Source organism: Danio rerio, chromosome 2 (genome assembly GCF_049306965.1).
Source record: "Danio rerio strain Tuebingen ecotype United States chromosome 2, GRCz12tu, whole genome shotgun sequence".
NCBI lineage: Eukaryota > Metazoa > Chordata > Actinopteri > Cypriniformes > Danionidae > Danio > Danio rerio.
The window spans coordinates 57461516-57480000 of record NC_133177.1 but is presented as its reverse complement, the minus strand read 5'-3'; the positions used below and the strand labels follow the sequence as shown (position 1 = coordinate 57480000).

At 37.9% G+C, this 18485-nt stretch overlaps 1 protein-coding gene across 6 annotated transcripts in view; it reads right to left on the bottom strand.

Annotated features, from left to right (window-relative positions):
• Positions 1–18485, bottom strand: part of piezo2b (piezo-type mechanosensitive ion channel component 2b) — a 251114-nt gene that overhangs the window by 160052 nt on the left and 72577 nt on the right. For all 6 annotated transcript variants that reach the window (XM_021468270.3, XM_021468277.3, XM_021468271.3 and 3 more), the window contains exons 5-7: positions 15733–15895; positions 4341–4644; positions 645–858 (exon numbers count right to left, since the gene is read on the bottom strand). In XM_021468270.3, coding sequence (XP_021323945.2) covers positions 645–858; positions 4341–4644; positions 15733–15895 — 681 coding nt within the window. The remainder of the gene's footprint in view (positions 1–644; positions 859–4340; positions 4645–15732; positions 15896–18485) is intronic.

Sequence of the window (18485 nt, the reverse complement as noted above, 5' to 3'; positions counted from 1 at the left end):
TATTATTATTATTATTATTATTATTATTATATAACTTTATTATAATTTCAATGATGATTATTATTATTATTATTATTAGATAAAATAATATTATTAATAATATTTAAAATAGAAATTTAAAATTAAATTAAATAAAAACATTGTCAGTATTTATATCCCTGGTTTTTAGGCAGAACAGTTTTTAGACACCAATAGACCCTTCCCACAAGACTGTTTTGACGAGTTTAACGTTCATCAGCATCTTAAATCCTTGAAAGGTTTTAATATTTCGATTTTTTTTAAACATATGAACATTAATATGCATTTATGTATGCATTATATCATCTTTGCATCAAATTACAAAAATCTAATTACAGCTTGTGTGAGGTATTTGTTATGCAGTGTCTATGGGGATGAGAAATTTGTCATTGCTCTCTCCTCTGGCTGCCGTTTTCAGTCTCACACTATTATTTTCTTTTTCGGAAAGTCTTGATAACACCATCGGGGAGCTTTTCTTTTATTATTTCAGCAAATAGGATTTTTTTGTGATTTGTTGTACTCTCTCATTCACTACGCTCTAAGTTTACCCAGCTATGACGACTTCTTCTACTGAGAAAACCAGGAAATGTGAAAAGTGTCCATACAGAAGCAGAAGAAGTTCTGACCTGGTATATCCATCGGTGGGACTTATGGCTTCCTGGAGGAACTGAAACTGGTTGATATAAAGCACGATGAGATGTCCAGCGCTGAAAATGGCCATCAGGACACACAGACAGCTGAACAAGAGCTTATCGAAGGTCTTACAGAGAGACCACCATGTGCACAGACCCAGAAACACGAAGAAATACACAGCGGAGGACAGAGAAGGCAGCGTCACACCTGCAAAACACAACAAATCACAATGAAAAAAAAAAGATTCATTGGATTTCCTAAATTTTTTTAAGGTAAGTGGTTGCAAACCATGTATAAGGGCTGAGTTTAAACAAACAAATTAAGTGTAGAAATGTTCAATTTAATTGTTTGTTTAATTTCCGCCATTATAAGTTGTTTGTAACCACTTACCTTAAAACATGGAGTAAATCCAATCAATCTTTTTTTAGTGCAACACATCAAGCAAGATTAGAGTTTTATATTATCAATTCTCTTGGTCACACTTTATTTTACATTTGCATTTAGTCATTTAAAGGGTCATTTTTTGAGCTGTTGACAGTCGTATATGTGTCCCACACTGCTAAAAACACTATTAGGACACCTATATTTTACTAAAAAGTGTAAATTGGTTGTTTTTGCGTTATTTTAAGCAAATTCGTACTTCCGGTTTGAAACGAATGACATAATTCCAGCGTGCAGACTGGACGTTTGTGCCAGAGTGTGTCTTATTACGTCTTACAGTGTGATGCATTAATGCATGAGTAAAGCTTGGTTCAAACCAATCAGCGCGCTCTATTGTGCAACTTCATTAATATTCATTACTGTCACAGGGTTTAGACGACAGAGACGCCACGTTGTGTTGGCAAATCAAGCGTGAAGTGTTGCTTTTATAGTTTGTTGCAGTGAAGTTTTGTTTTCATTTTCTCTCTGTGAGAGCTCAGCTGGAGTCACGTGTGGATTAACAGTGTACACGACGCTCGACAACCATAACTTACGTGTCTAAGGAGGATTATTGTTTACCTGAGAGCTGTTCTCATCTGCAAACGCTGAGATCCGGATTCGCTTGTAGTCTCCTCTTAATAAAGATGCGGCTCTAGTTGCTGGTGATTGTCCTGTCTCTACAGATTTGGTAAGTGAGCGACCAGTGCTCTTTGTTTATTCAGTTCGTATTTTATTCGAATCAAAAAAACTATTGCACCGAGTGTAAACAAGTTAGCACTACAACCAAACTATAACCTCATGTAGGATTTTGTGACCGGAATAACACACTGACGCTTCTGTTCGGTTTCTGACGCTACCTGCCGTGTGCATCTAAGTTTCCGGGAAATGCTGAGTTTTTTTCTCTCATTCGCCGTGCGGTATCAAACATTGCATGAAAAATACACGCTTAGAGCAGTTCCTCGAATCAAATATCTCGTTTGTCGCGAGGGACATGAATGAATTCCCTGAATGAAAGAGCCAAACTGCAGTTAAAGTCCACCATTTAATAATTTGGCAAAAAATTCGACTACAGATGTCCATGTTAACAGACACATTGTCCGCTGTGGGTGTGTTTTGACTCTGAAATTCAGCGCGCCCAAATAGACACTCCCACACCAAGCCTCTTTTCTTCCTCCGACACTCCCACTAAACAGAGCTGGACACGCCCACTTTTCTGACTTTTTCCAAAGTAGAGGTGTGAAAACACCCTGCTGAATCGAGGGGGTTTCATGGCCCTTTAAGGGTGGCCTGGTGGCTCAGTAGTAAGCACTGTCGCCTCACAGAAAAAAGGTTGCTGGTTCGAGTCCCGGCTGGGCCAGTTGGCATCCCTCCGTGTGCTCTGGTTTTCCTCACAGTGCAAACACATGTGCTATAGTGTGTAACTAAATTGGATGTAGTGCAGGGGTGGCCAACCCTGTTCCTGGAGAGCCACATGCAGATTTCAGTTGCTACCAATATCAAACACACCTGAACCAATTAATTAGGACCTGAACACCACGTGATAATTACAGGCAGGTGTGTTTGATATAGGTTGCAACTGAAATCTGCAGGAAGGTAGATCTCCAGGAACAGGGTTGGCCACCCCTGATGTAGTGTATGAGTGCGTCTGTGAATGTGAGAGTGAATGGGTGTTTCCCAGAACTGGGTTGCGGCTGCAAAGGTATCTGCAGCGTAAAAAAAATGCTGGAATAGTTGGCGGTTCATTCCACTGTGGCGACCTCTGAAATGACACTAGCGTTTAGAAGATAAAACTGATATGAAGATGTAAAGCTTGCAGTTTGTCACTTTCACCGAAATGGATCAACAAATTTATTCACGTCACCTCAGTTTCTCATCAAATCTCCTGACCAATTAAATCTCTCTAGAATCTCTCTAGTATCTGGCATGCCCTGCCCCCTTCAAACACTATTGGCTGTTTTATAAAAAGGCGAGGAGCTACACCCACCCTCTCTTTCTATTTCAGTTGAGATTATGTCAAACATTGAATAAATAAGCACATTTCAAAGCACCTTACGGGACCTTCAAGGGGTGTACTTATTCACCCAGGCCAATGTATACTATATAAAAGAAATAAAAATAAATAAAAAGAAAGAAAGAAAGAAAGAAAGAAAGAAAGGAGACAGAACAACCAAACAAAAGAAAAAAGAAGAGAGAAAGAAAGAATAAACGAAAAAAAGAAAGGAATACAGAAAGAAAGAATGAACAAAAGAAAGAAAAAAGAAAGCAAGGGAGAAAGAAAAAAGAAAAAAAGATGAAAGGAAAGACGGAATAAAATGAAGAACGAAGGAATGAACGTTTAAACAAATGAAAGAAAGAAAGAAAGAAAGAAAGAAAGAAAGGGAGATGGAACAACCAAGCAAAAGGAAAAAAAAGAAGAGAGAAAGAAAGAATAAACGAAAAAAGAAAGGAAGACAGATAGAAAGGATGAACGAAAGAAAGAAAAAAGAAAAAGAAAAAAAAGGATGGAAAGAAAGATGGAACGAACAGAAGAATGAAGGAATGAACGTTCAAACAAATGATTGAAAGAAAGGAAGGCAGAAAGAAAGAAAGAAAGAAAGAAAGAAAGAAAGAACCGAACAAAAGAAAAAAAGAAGAATGGAAGGAAAGACGGAACAAACAGAAGAACAAACGAATGAACGTTCGAACATAGAAATGATTGAAAGAAAGAAAAAACAAAAAAAGAAAGAAAAAGAAAAAAGAAGAGAGAAAGCAAGAAAGAATGAATGAACAAAGAAAGTAAGACAGAAAGACAGGATGAACGAAAGAAAAAAAGAACGAAAGAAAAAAAGAAAGAAAGAAAAAAAGAACGAAAGAAAGAAAGAAAGAAAGAAAGAAAGAAAAAGAAAGAAAGAAAGAAAGAAAAAGAAAGAAAGAAAGAAAGAAAGAAAAAGAAAGAAAGAAAAAGAAAGAAAGAAAGAAAGAAAGAAAAAGAAAGAAAGAAAGAAAGAAAGAAAAAGAAAGAAAGAAAGAAAAAGAAAGAAAGAAAGAAAGAAAGAAAGAAAGAAAGAAAAAGAAAGAAAGAAAGAAAGAAAAAGAAAGAAAGAAAAAGAAAGAAAGAAAGAAAGAAAGAAAAAGAAAGAAAGAAAGAAAGAAAGAAAAAGAAAGAAAGAAAGAAAAAGAAAGAAAGAAAGAAAGAAAAAAGAAAGAAAGAAAGAAAGAAAGAAAGAAAGAAAGAAAAAGAAAGAAAGAAAGAAAAAGAAAGAAAGAAAGAAAGAAAGAAAGAAAGGTACCTGTCATTCCCAGCATGATAGTGACCACCACCTGTCCAGCAGTAGTGATGAGGTTCCCGATGATCTCCTTGAGTTTGGCAGCGACTCCTCCAACCGCGCGCAGGATCTTCATCTTGGTGCTCTCCTGCACTTCCTCTTCCTCCTCCTCTTCCTCCTCCTCCTCCTCCAGTCTTCCGGCTTCTCCATCTTCTTCCTCTGCTTCATCTTCTGCATCAAAGTCCTCGTCAAACAGCATTTCATCATCATCATCATCATTATTATCATTCTCATCTTCTTCATTTTCCAGCTTCTCGTTTTCCTCCTCCTGTGTGTGACGAAACAACATAAGGAATATTTACATTTTAACATCTATTCATCCTTCATTAAACAGCATTTCATCATCATCATCATCATCATCATCATCATAATAAGTTTTCAGCTTCTTAATTTCCTTTTCCTGTGTGTGACGAATCAACATAATACATTCATTAATTTCATTTTCCTTCAGCTTAGTCCATTATTTATCAGAGGCCGCCACAGCGGAATGAACCGCCAACTATTCCAGCATATGTTTTACAAAGCGGATGCCTTTCCAGCTGCAACCCAGTACTGGGAAACACCCATGCACTCTCACATTCACACACACTCATACACTAAGGCCAATTTAGTTTACCCAATTCAGCGCATGTGCATGGACTGAGGGGGAAACCAGAGCACCTGGAGGAAACCCAGGTCAACACATGGAGAATATGCAAACTCCACACAGAAATGCCAACTGGCCCAGCTGGGACTCGAACCAGTTACCTTCTTGCTGTGAGGTGACAGTGCTAACCACTGAGCCACCGTGTTGCCCCATAAACATATTTTATATTAGAATATTTAAATTCATTCATTCTTTCATTTTCCTTCTGCTTAGTTACTTATTTATGAGGGGTCGCCACAGCGGAATGAACCGTCAACTCATTCATCTATTCATTCATTTTCTTTTCAGCTTAGTCCCTTTATTAATCTGGGGTTGTCAAAGCAAAATGAACCGCCAACTTATCCAGCATATGCTTTACCCAGCGGATGCCCTTCTGCAAACCATCACTGGGAAACACCCATACACACTAATTCACACAGATACACTATGGATAGTTTCAGCTTATTCAATTCACCCATAGCGCATGTCTTTGGACTTGTGGGGGAAACTGAAGCACACGGAGGAAATCAAGGTCAACACAGGGAAGAACATGCACACTCCACACAGAAATGCCAACTGGCCCAGCCGGGACTGGAACCAGTGACCTTATTACTGTCAGGCGACAGTGCTAACCACTGAGCCACCTAACATAATAAATAATTACATTTAAACATCTATTGTCGTATTTCAACACTCATCATGTAATTAATTATTTCTGAGTAATCAATCACAAGTTGACTCCAGAGTTTCTAGTGTAAACTTGTAGTATTTTTTTTATTTATCTTTTTTTTGTGAAAAATGATGCATTAATAATAAGCAATAAATATTTGCAATACATAATTTAAGCAATAAACAGCTGGCAGATTAAAATGAGAACAGAAAAATAATTAGCATTATCTACATAAATGAAAGTGAAATAAATTAAAATTATAAAATAATAAATACACAAATGTAACTAATAATAATAATAATAATAATAATAATAATAATAATAATAACAATAAATATTATTCTTCTTATTATCATTCATTCATTCATTTTCTTTTCGGCTTAGTTCCTTCATTAATCTAGGGTTGCCACAGCGGAATGAACCACTAACTTATCCAGCATATGTTTTACGCAGCGGATGCCCTTTCAGCTGCAACCCATCACTGGGAAAGACACCCATACACTCTCATTCACACTCATACACAACGGCCAATTTAGCTTACCCAATTCACCTGTACCGCATGTCTTTGGACTGTGGGGGAAACTGGAGCACCCGGAGGAAATCCACATTAACGTGGGGAGAACATGCAAACTCAAACACCAACTAACCCAGCCAGCAACCTTCTTGATGTGAGGCGACAGCACTAACTACTGCACCACTGCGTCGCCCTATTATTATTATTATCAATATTTTTGTAAAATATTATTATTATTATTATTATTATTATTATATTACATAAAGAAATACAAACTAAATAAATACCTGCAATAATCAACAAGAAAATATTTTTCTGAAGATTAAAAGCTAATTTTTAATACAAAATGTTTCAAAAATTGTATGTTTAATATAATGTGTTGCTCGCTGTTTCTTTGAAAATAATTGTGAAAAATATTTTTAAACCAATAGCATTCAGTTTGGAAGGAAAAAAATTCAAAAACAAAAAAATACAATGCATTTTGTATACTTTCGACAATCTATTTAAAATATAAGGAGGAAAAATTATTTAGAATTATTTATATTTTATCTAATCAAGGTTTCCTCCGGGTGCTCCGGTTTAGAGGTCTGCATTCCTGCGGGACCCGACCAGATTTCTTTCGGTGCGGGAATAAATTTCCGAATAAAGCGCGGGAGCGGTCGGTAACTGGTGAATTTTTGGACGGGAGTGGGCGGTCTAACAATATCGCTCCCGACTGTGGAGGAAACCGGAGCACCCAGAGGAAACAAACACGCCAACATGGTGTAACACCGGGGAGTGACACCAACAACAGAAGGTAGGATCCAAATGCAGGTTTATTCACAGTCAGGCAAGCAATGGTCAAAATCAGGTATGAACAGGTATGTGCGGGCAAATCCAGAGTCGTAAACAAGGTACAGGCAATAGGTCGAAAGGCTGGCGGCTAAACAGGATAACAAGGATACAAAGCTAGGTTCAAACACGGAGAAACAAGACAGGGAGAAACGCGTTGTAATGTCACTTAACAGTAAACAAGACTCAGCAAAATGTGTGTGGAAAAGAATTGTCCAAATAATCATTGTGTGAGTGGCTTCAGCTGTGAGAGTTCAGTCTATGACAAGGTTCAGGTGGTGAATGCAATCAAGTTAGATGAATGAGCATGGGTGTCAGGGAGGGGTGCATGTATGAAAATGTAGTCCAGGAAAAGGCGGAAGTGTAGTTCTAAGTGTGTGTTTGTGTGTGAGTGTTTACCAGCGACATCTGGTGGTTGTTCACTGTTGAACATGACACATGGGGAGAACATGCACACTCCACACAGAAATGCCAACTGACCCAGCCAGGACTTGAACCAGTGACCTTCTTGCTGTGAGGCGACAGTGCTAACCGCCGTGCCACCTAATATTTAAATATTAATAAATATGATATAAATAAAAAATGCAGTTAGATCAAAAGTAATCCAAAAACTCTCCAAATGTGTCTAATTTTAGCAGTTTATGTTCACAATGTCAGTTTCCGTTGTGTAATTCGAAATCAGTAACAGGCTAAACTTGTAAGTAATCTGCTCACAACTGAGTTTGCATTGCACAGCATGTAAGCGGTAGAGCTTTTGTGTTTAAGAGCTGTTTATTCTGGTTTAGATTAAACACACAAACAATACGCTCACGGAGGTTTAATGGCTCCATATGAATGGCCTTTAGCTCAGGAAACACTTCCTGTTCACAGTAGCACACACTGTGTTTATCAGCAGCATGAAGTCGTTCTGTAAACCTCATGTAAGAGTTTTTCACTTTATTAAAGTTACAACTTATCACCTTTTAGACAATATACATAGATATATACACTAGATATCGCATAGGGGCCCTGAGCATGCGTCAATAGCGCCGCCACATTGGTACAGTGCTCCCAGCACAAATGTCATTCAACCGCACTAGTCAAGACAGTGTTATAACGTGAAGATGCGGGACTTTAGTGCTGTCTACGGGTGTAGTAACGAGCAAACAAAGAAAATAAAGCACAAAGGCAGAACAATTCATAGGTAATATTAAGTTTTTTTCTGTTTTTGTATGTTCTGAACTTTTGTGCTAATCAGGTAACGTTGTTGAACTAAACACTCGGTTTATGCTAGTTTTGTTGAATAAAATCAGCAAACAATGCAAAAGAAATATGACAACAAGATGCTGCGCTGCCAGAAACTTGTATTATTGTCGGCTAATGCCTAGTTCAGACTGCTTGATTTTAGCCCCGATTTTGGCTCGCCGACAGGTTTTGAGAAATCGCCGACAAAAGCCTGAAATCACAGGCAAATCGCTGCTCGTGCACGTGAGTGACAATCACACAGTATGAACGATCAAAGACGCGATCTGAGAGAATTGCCGATGAGTCGCCGATGTCTGTGAGATATTTGGCGTGCTAAATATCTGGAGCTGTCGGCGATTCAGATCATACCGTGTGAATTGAGTTTTGACTGAAAATAACATCAGCCATCGCCTAAAGCCAATGAGAGAGCAGCTTTCACTTGTGTGTGTGTGTGTGTATACCTGCTGCAGGCCAGCGGGAGGCTGGGGGAGAAGTTAAAAGCGCTCTTTTTCGGTTTATTTTGGACCCACGAAATGGAGGAAAAACTAGTGGAGGTTTGACAGGACTCAGGAGCAACTGTGTCTGTTTGACGTTTCATACAGAAAGAAATTAGTTTATTATCAACGTTAAGGAGAAATGGCTAATTCCCTTTAAACCCAGGTGAGCAAATATAGATATTTTCTACCCCATTAAAGGCTTCTTTCTCATTATGTAGTTAATAACAAATGACATACGACGTGTTTTTGGCTGTGAGACGTAGTTTGGACGAACTTGTCGGCGATTCTTCCTATAGTAAAGTCGTGCAATGTGAAAGTCCTTGTCACAGATCAATCTTGCAGTGTAAACAAAGCAGCGACGAAACGCAAGCCCAGATAGTCATGCAGTATGAAAACATCTGTGACACGATTACTTTGAAAATCATGCAGTCTGAACTCGGCATATCGTTAGTGAAAGAGTCGTTCGGGGGATTTATTCACAAACGAATCGCTCCCTCCGTCAGTATGAGAAGTGAAAGCAGGAGTGGAGGTGTGTTTCAGGACATGATTAGATCAAATTTAACAGGGAGGGGGAATAGTACATTTCTGTACACACAAACACAAGCTTTTTGTCAGGAATGCCCGTGCGGTCACTGATCCATCAATGTAGAAAAGTGATGTAAAATGATAGTTTTCGTAATTAGAAAAAAAAATTACATACTAACATCCAGGAAAACTCCCGATCATAGATATATGTGTATATGTGTATATCTCTGGCTTTGGATGGCCACAGTCCTCCACTGTACCTTGGTCCCGCATTCATTTCAAAGGAGCGCTACCCTGTAGCAAGATGGCGGCGCTATTGACACATTCCGTCCAATAGACAACAATAGGCCAGGCGACATCTAGTGTATATATCTATGGACAACATATAGGCAACACCATCACACTGCTTCGCTGGCTGCTCAGCATCCTCTATTAATAAACTTCAGCTAGTACAAAATGCAGCTGCCAGAGTTCTTATCAGGTCTAGAAAATATGATCAGATCACCCCAATTTTATCCTCCGTACACTGGCTGCCTGTTCGCTTCTTACCTATAAAGCTCTAAATAATCTAGCTCCTGTTTATCTAACCAACCTTCTGTCTCGCTACAATCCAAACCGCTCTTTAAGATCTCAAAACTCAGGGCCTCTGGTAGTACCTAGAATAGCAAAGTCGACTAAAGGAGGTCAAGCCTTCTCATTTATGGCTCCTTAACTCTGGAATAGCCTTCATGATAATGTCCAAGGCTCAGACACACTCTCTCAGTTCAAAACTAGATTGAAGACCTATCTGTTTTGTAAAGCATACACCCAGTGCATCACTTAGCTGTATGATACATGAATGTGCCCCACACAATAATGTCATTTATTCATTTTCTTTTCGGCTTAGTCCCTTTATTTATCTGAGGTTGCCACAGGGGAATGAACCGCCAACTTATCCAGCACATTTTTTTATGCAGCGGATGCCCTTACAGCTGCAACCCATGCATTTCGGCATTTTAGTTGCTTCCGGGTGCTCCGGTTTCCCCCAAAAGTCCAAATACAGTGGGTATAGAAAAGAATCACCCCCCCCTAAAAGTAGTTGCATTTTGTTGCATTGTAGCCTGAATTGAAGACAGACACAGTTTTTGTTTAATCTAACTGTATTTACTTAGTGCAACTTATAACACCCAACCAGAAGATATAACACCAAAATGTCAGAAAAAAACTTACATATAAAAAAAAAAATTAATTGGTTGGACAAAGGATCACGCCCTTGTTTCAGCGTTTGGTTGAATAACCTTTTGCTTTAAATACAGCCTTTAATCTGTTGGGATACGTTTCTACTAACTTTGCACATTTAGACTTTGCAATATTAGCCCACCCCTCTTTGCAGAACTGTTCAAGTTCAGTTAAATTTGATGGTGTCCATTTGTGGACAGCAGTATTCAAGTCATTCCACAGATTTTCATGGGGTTTAAGTCTGGACTCTGACTTGGCCATGCCAGGACATTCACCTTTTTGTATCCATCTCCTAACTTGTGCTTTATCCCAGAGATCTTTTGACAATGCCTTGCCATCCATAGTTGATGGTTTGCTTCAGTTGCACTACCGGGGGTTGAAATGTAACACTAAAGCTATTTTCATGCTGAGCTGATCAAATTGACCACCAATGAAAATGAAATTGTGTTGTTTGTCGTTAAGAAGGTGATTAGCTTCACCTGGTTGAGTTTACAAGTAATTTTTAGAAAGGGGGTGATCCTTTTCAGTGATTCTGTTTCTGTGCTAGTTAATTGTTTTCTGACATGTTGGTGTTATATCTTTTACATGGATGTTATACATTGTACTGAATAATTACACCTAGATAAAACAAAACTGTATCTGTCTTCATTTCAGGCTACAATGCAACAAAATGTAAATATTTTGAAGGGGGGTGATTCTTTTCTATACCCACTGTACATGCAGGCAAATTGGGTAAACTAGTTTGGCTGTATGTATATTTATATACACACACACACACACACACACACACACACACACACACACACACACACACGAACACAGTTGAAGTCAGAATTTCCCAGAGATGGGTTGCGGCTGGAAGGGCATCCGCTGCGTAAAAACGTGCTGGATAAGTTGGTGGTTCATTCCGCTGTGGCGACCCCGGATTAATAAAGGGATTAAGCCAACAAGAAAATGAATGAAGTCAGTATTATTAGCCCCCCTGAATTATTCAACTCCATGTTTAATCTTTTCCCCAAATTCTGTTTAACGGAGAGATTTTTTTTAACACATTTTAAACAATAGTTGTAATAACTCAATTAACTGATTTATTTTACCTTTGCCATGATGACAGTAAATAATATTTGACTAGATATTTTTTTTAATATACTAATATTCAGCTTAAAGTGACATTTAAAGGCTTAACTAGGTTAATTAGGTTAACTAAACAGGTTAGGGTAATTAGGCAAGTTATTGTATAACGATGGTTTGTTCTGTAGACTATCGAAAATACATATACCCTAAGGGGGCTAATAATTTTGACCTCACAATTGTGTATAAAAAATACACGCAGTAGGTAGTGCTGTCGCCTCACAGCAAGAAGGTCGCTGGTTCGAACCTCGGCTCAGTTGGCGTTTCTGTGTGGAGTTTGCATGTTCTGCCTGCATTCGCGTGGGTTTCCTCCGGGTGCTCCGGTTTCCCCCACAGTCCAAAGACATGTGGTACAGGTGAATTCGGTAGGCTAACTTGTCCGTAGTGTATGAGTGTGTGTGAATGTGTGTGTGGATGTTTCCCAGAGATGGGTTGCAGCCGATGGGTGTATATATATATATATATATATATATATATATATATATATATATATATATATATATATATATATATATATATAATTTTTTTTTTATTATTTATTTATTTTTTCTAGCTGTGAGATAATAGGAGATCATGTGATCTGGAAGTTTACAAAAAGGAGCACCTTACTGTGATGAACACTGTCTGACAAAGAGCCGTGGGCTCGAAACCTGTGTCTGCCTTTTTAATTTAATACATTTGCATTTTTTTGAGCCTGGTGTTGCCTTTTTTAAATATATATTACACAATAAAATAAATTAAACAATATTAATTAAAATATTTTAATAGATATTATTATTATTATTATTATTATTATTATTATTATTATTATTATTATTATCATTAAATTGTACTAAAATAATGCCTTTTATTTTTATAGCACTGATCATAAAAAACTACAAAATAAAATGAAAATCGAGTAAAATAATGAAAAAAAATTAATTAAAAATAAAATAAATAAAATAAAAATAATAAACAAAAATAAACAATCCATCAAATAAATCAAAACTAAAGCTACTAGGTGATGTTAGCTGTAAAATGCAGTGTATTTATAAATCAGCATACTCATACAATATAAATCCTTTTATAAGTCTAGTCAAAGAACTTTCTTCTCCTCCTGAAGCAAAATAAACCTGTTCTCATGAAAAACACTAAAACAAAGCGCTGGAAAGCAGATATTCAGCTCCAAAAGTATGTGATTATGGCGTTTCACACAGTAAAGCTCTTTAACAACACGTGTGCTGCTCCAGTTGGCAATGACTGCAAACTTTACTACAGCCAAACAGTCAACTGTAAAGCATCATAAACAGGCATTACTGCAGAAAAACAGCTTTGCAGTGATGAATGGCTGACTGTTCATAATCCCCGTTAATGCAGCGCTGCTTATCAAACACACACATAGACAGTAGATATTGATTAGTGCTGAAAAACAAATGTCCGAAGAAGAACGGCATGACTATTATTATATTATACAGGTCAATTTAGAACAGTGGACAACAGTGTGTGTGTGTGTGTGTGTGTGTGTGTGTGTGTGTGTGTGTGTGTGTGTGTGTGTGTGTGAGAGTGTGTTTTCATCATCTGTTAAGTATGCTGTAAGAGTGTGTATGTGTGTTGTCCTCATCTATGAAGTATGCTGTAAGCATGTGTTTTCATCATCTGTGAAGTATGCAGTAAGCGCGAAGGTGTGTGTGTGTGTGTGTGTGTTTTCATCATCTGTGAAGTATGCAGTACTATAAGTGTGAGTGTGTGTGTGTGTTTCCATATTCTGTGAAGTATGCAGTACTGTAAGTGTGAGTGTGTGTTTCCATCATCTGTGAAATATGCAGTACTGTAAGTGTGAGTGTGTGTGTGTTTCCATAATCTGTGAAGTATGCAGTACTGTAAGTGTGAGTGTGTTTCCATCATCTGTGAAGTATGCAGTACTGTAAGTGTGAGTGTGTGTGTTTCCATAATCTGTGAAGTATGCAGTACTGTAAGTGTTTCCATCATCTGTGAAGTATGCAGTACTGTAAGTGAGTGTGTGTGTGTGTTTCCATCATCTGTGAAGTATGCAGTACTGTAAGTGTTTCCATCATCTGTGAAGTATGCAGTACTGTAAGTGAGTGTGTGTGTGTGTTTCCATCATCTGTGAAGTATACAATACTGTAAGTGTTTCCATCATCTGTGAAGTATGCAGTACTGTAAGTGAGTGTGTGTGTGTGTTTCCATCATCTGTGAAGTATACAATACTGTAAGTGTTTCCATCATCTGTGAAGTATGCAGTACTGTAAGTGTGAGTGTGTGAGTGTGTGTGTGTTTCCATCATCTGTGAAGTATGCAGTACTGTAAGTGTGAGTGTGTGTGTGTGTTTCTATAATCTGTGAAGTATGCAGTACTGTAAGTGTGAGTGTGTGTGTGTTTCCATAATCTGTGAAGTATGCAGTACTGTAAGTGTGTGTTTTTTCATCATCTGTGAAGTATGCAGTACTGTAAGTGTTTCCATCATCTGTGAAGTATGCAGTACTGTAAGTGAGTGTGTGTGTGTGTGTGTGTGTGTGTTTCCATAATCTGTGAAGTATGCAGTACTGTAAGTGTTTCCATCATCTGTGAAGTATGCAGTACTGTGAGTGTGTGTGTGTGTGTGTGTGTTTCCATCATCTGTGAAGTATGCAGTACTGTAAGTGTGTGTGTGTGTGTGTGTGTGTGAGTGTGTGTGTGTTTCCATCATCTGTGAAGTATGCAGTACTGTAAGTGAGTGTGTGTGTGTGTTTCCATCATCTGTGAAGTATACAATACTGTAAGTGTTTCCATCATCTGTGAAGTATGCAGTACTGTAAGTGTGAGTGTGTGAGTGTTTCCATCATCTGTGAAGTATGCAGTACTGTAAGTGTGAGTGTGTGAGTGTTTCCATCATCTGTGAAGTATGCAGTACTGTAAGTGTGAGTGTGTGTTTCTATAATCTGTGAAGTATGCAGTACTGTAAGTGTGAGTGTGTTTCCATAATCTGTGAAGTATGCAGTAATGTAAGTGTGTGTGTTTCCATCATCTGTGAAGTATGCAGTACTGTAAGTGTGAGTGTGTGAGTGTTTCCATCATCTGTGAAGTATGCAGTACTGTAAGTGTGTGTGTGTGTGTGTGTGTGTGAGTGTGTGTGTGTTTCCATCATCTGTGAAGTATGCAGTACTGTAAGTGTGAGTGTGTGTGTGTGTTTCTATAATCTGTGAAGTATGCAGTACTGTAAGTGTGAGTGTGTGTGTGTTTCCATAATCTGTGAAGTATGCAGTAATGTAAGTGTGTGTGTTTCCATCATCTGTGAAGTATGCAGTACTGTAAGTGTGTGTTTTTTCATCATCTGTGAAGTATGCAGTACTGTAAGTGTTTCCATCATCTGTGAAGTATGCAGTACTGTAAGTGAGTGTGTGTGTGTGTGTGTGTGTGTGTGTTTCCATAATCTGTGAAGTATGCAGTACTGTAAGTGTTTCCATCATCTGTGAAGTATGCAGTACTGTGAGTGTGTGTGTGTGTGTGTGTGTGTTTCCATCATCTGTGAAGTATGCAATACTGTAAGTGTTTCCATCATCTGTGAAGTATGCAGTACTGTAAGTGTGTGTGTGTGTGTGTGTGTGTGTGAGTGTGTGTGTGTTTCCATCATCTGTGAAGTATGCAGTACTGTAAGTGTAAGTGTGTGTGTTTCCATCATCTGTGAAGTATGCAGTACTGTATGTGTGTGTGTGTGTGTGTGTGTTTCCATCACCAGTGAAGTATGCAGTACTGTAAGTGAGTGTGTGTATGTGTATGTGTGTGTGTTTCCATCACCAGTAAAGTATGCAGTACTGTAAGTGAGAGTGTGTGTGTTTCCATCATCTGTGAAGTATGAAGTATACAGTAAGTATGAGTGTGTGTTTTCATCATCTGTGAAGTATGCAGTAAGCGTGTGTGTTCTCATCAGTAACAAATAATGTGTGTGTGTTGCGCTCATCATATATAAACTATGTAGCCAGCAGGTGTCTGTTTATTATCTGAGAAGTATGCAGTTAGTATGAGTGTGTTTTCATCATTTGTGAAGTATACAGTATATGTGTGTGCATGTGTGTTTGTTGTCCTCATGTGTGAAGTATTTAGAAAGCGTGTGTGTTTGTGCGTCTGTGTGTACAAAGTGTTACCTTCTCCTCAGACAGGAATTGCTGGTTGTCCTGGGCCATATCCTCAGTGGGCCGTTGGTGGAGCAGTTTTCGGCACAGGAGCCACACACCCAGACTGGCCATGAACATCCCAATGTCTGGCAGGAAAACTCGGATACCATTGCCTGCATCTGCCCCGATAACACTACACAAACAGACAACATATCAACGTGTGGAAATTATCACACACACACATATGTGTATATGTATATGTATATATATATATATATATATATATATATATATATATATATATATATATATATATATATATATGTATATGTATATATATACACACACATATACATACATACAAACATACATACACAGTGTTTTCCCACAGATAATCATATTATGATTAGGGGGAAATGCAGACTATTAGGATCATGTGCTCTGTACACTTTTTTGTTGCACAGCTGCAGTGTTTACACATTAACTACATAATATAAGCCACATCTGCTCATTATTTCCCATAACTTTTTTGTATTTTCCCAGAGATGGGTTGCAGGTGGAAGGGCATTCGCTGCGTAAAACATATTCTAGGTAAGTTGGCGGTTCATTCCGCTGTGGCAACCCCAGATTCATAAAGGGACTAAGCGAAAAATAAAATGTATGAATGAAGTTTTTTGTATTAGAATAAAAAAAAGGAATGAAAATAAATTAATTAAATTGGAAAAATAAATAAATTTAACGTTTTTCTGAGTTATTTCTTCCAAAAAAAAAAGTGACTGTTTACAAATTATAAACAAAACCATAAGTATATCAACCATCACAGCCTCTTTTTCCATAACTTCGAATCAGCATTGAAAAACAAATATATAGATATTATTAATTCATTCATTTTTTTTTTTTTTTGGCTCAGTCCCCTTATCAATCTGGGGTCGCCACAGCCGAACGAACCATATATATATATATATATATATATATATATATATATATATATATATATATATATATATATATATATATATATATATATATATATATATATATATATATATATTTGTGTGTGTGTGTGTGTGAACAAGACAACAAAATTTTGCCAGTTTTATTATTATTAAATTTAATTATTTTGGATTTTAGATATAAAATTTACATTTACCTGCCACTTTAATAGATGCACCTGTCCAACTGCTAGTTAATGCAAATATCTAATCAGCCAATCAACTCAAATAACCACTTTTTACAACCGAGGTCTGCAGAAGAGCATCTCTAAGTGCACAACACGTCCAACCTTGAGGCGGATGGGCTACAGTAGCAGAAGACCACACCGGGTGCCACTCCTGTCAGCTAAGAACAGGAAACTGAGGCTACAATTCACACAGGCTCACCAAAAAGGGACAATAGAAGATTGGAGAAACGTTGCCTGGTCTGATGACTCTCAATTTTTGCTGCGACATTCAGATGGCAGTGTCAAAATTTGGTATCAACAACATAAAAGCATGAATCCATCCTGCCTTGTATCAACGGTTCACATTGTTAATGGTGGTGTAATGGTGTGGGGGAAATTTTCTTGGCAAACTTTGGGCTCATTAGTACAAATTGAGCATCGTGTCAATGCCTTGCTAACCATGTCCATCCCTTTGTGATCACAGTGTACCCATCTTCTCAGAGCTACTTCCAGCAGGATACCACACCATGTCATAAAGCGTGAATCATCTCAGACTGGTTTCTTGAACAAGACAATGAGTTCACTGTACTCAAATGTCCTCCACAGTCACCAGAACTCAATCCAATAGAGCACCTTTGAGATGTGGTGGCACGGAAAATTCGCATCATAGATTTGCAGCGGACAAATCTGCAGCAACTGCGTGATGCTATAATGTCAATATGGAGCAAAATCTCTAAGGAATTTTTCAGTACCTTGTTGAATCCATGCCAAAAAGGATTAAGGCAGTTCTGAAGGCAAAACGGGGTCCAACCTGGTACTAGTAAGGTGTACCTAATAAAGTGGCCGGTGAGTGTACATTTACATGCAAAATTCAAATAATAAAATCCAAAATAATTACATTTAAACTATAATAAAAAAAAGAACTCAACTGGCACAATTTTGCTGTATTTTTCCTCGCGCAAAAACTCAGAGTGGTATTTGATCAAACAAATTATTTGTGTAATTGAATTTAAAAATAAAATGCATGAATTGATTTAGCAGACACGTTTCCCCAAAGCAGCTCTAAAAGCATCATTACTCCTGCATGCACATAATTCCACTTCATCTTTAACAAATGTTTTGGGGCAAAGGAGCAGATTTCCAATGTTCGCATGAACCTACAACAGGTGATGTGACTAAAACAAAACCACCGTCACCAGAATTCCTGTTAAACCGCACGCCATCTGTGAGGGTGGAAAACACGATTTTTCCGGCAGCATTTTCCAGCTTGAGCTTCTTTCACATCTGTTGTGCTCTCGAAAGCGCCGGTTTATGTGCCTCTCCACCCAGTTCAATAAAATCAGACTTCACCATATTAAAAGAGTATAAATATTTCTCATAAAACACACACTGGGTTCTTCTGAAACACGTCTGTGTCGGGCTGATTCAGTCGAAGCGGGTTAGCGGTGCCAGTCTTTTGTTCACCATGCAGACATATATTATAAAGGGAAACAAATGCTGAATATAATCACCTTAGATGTATGGAATAATTGATGATGTGCTTATGTACCATATAAAAACACCCTCCAGATAGAAACTCAATGCTACATGCATGTAGAAACTGGTGAATTAAATGCATGAACAA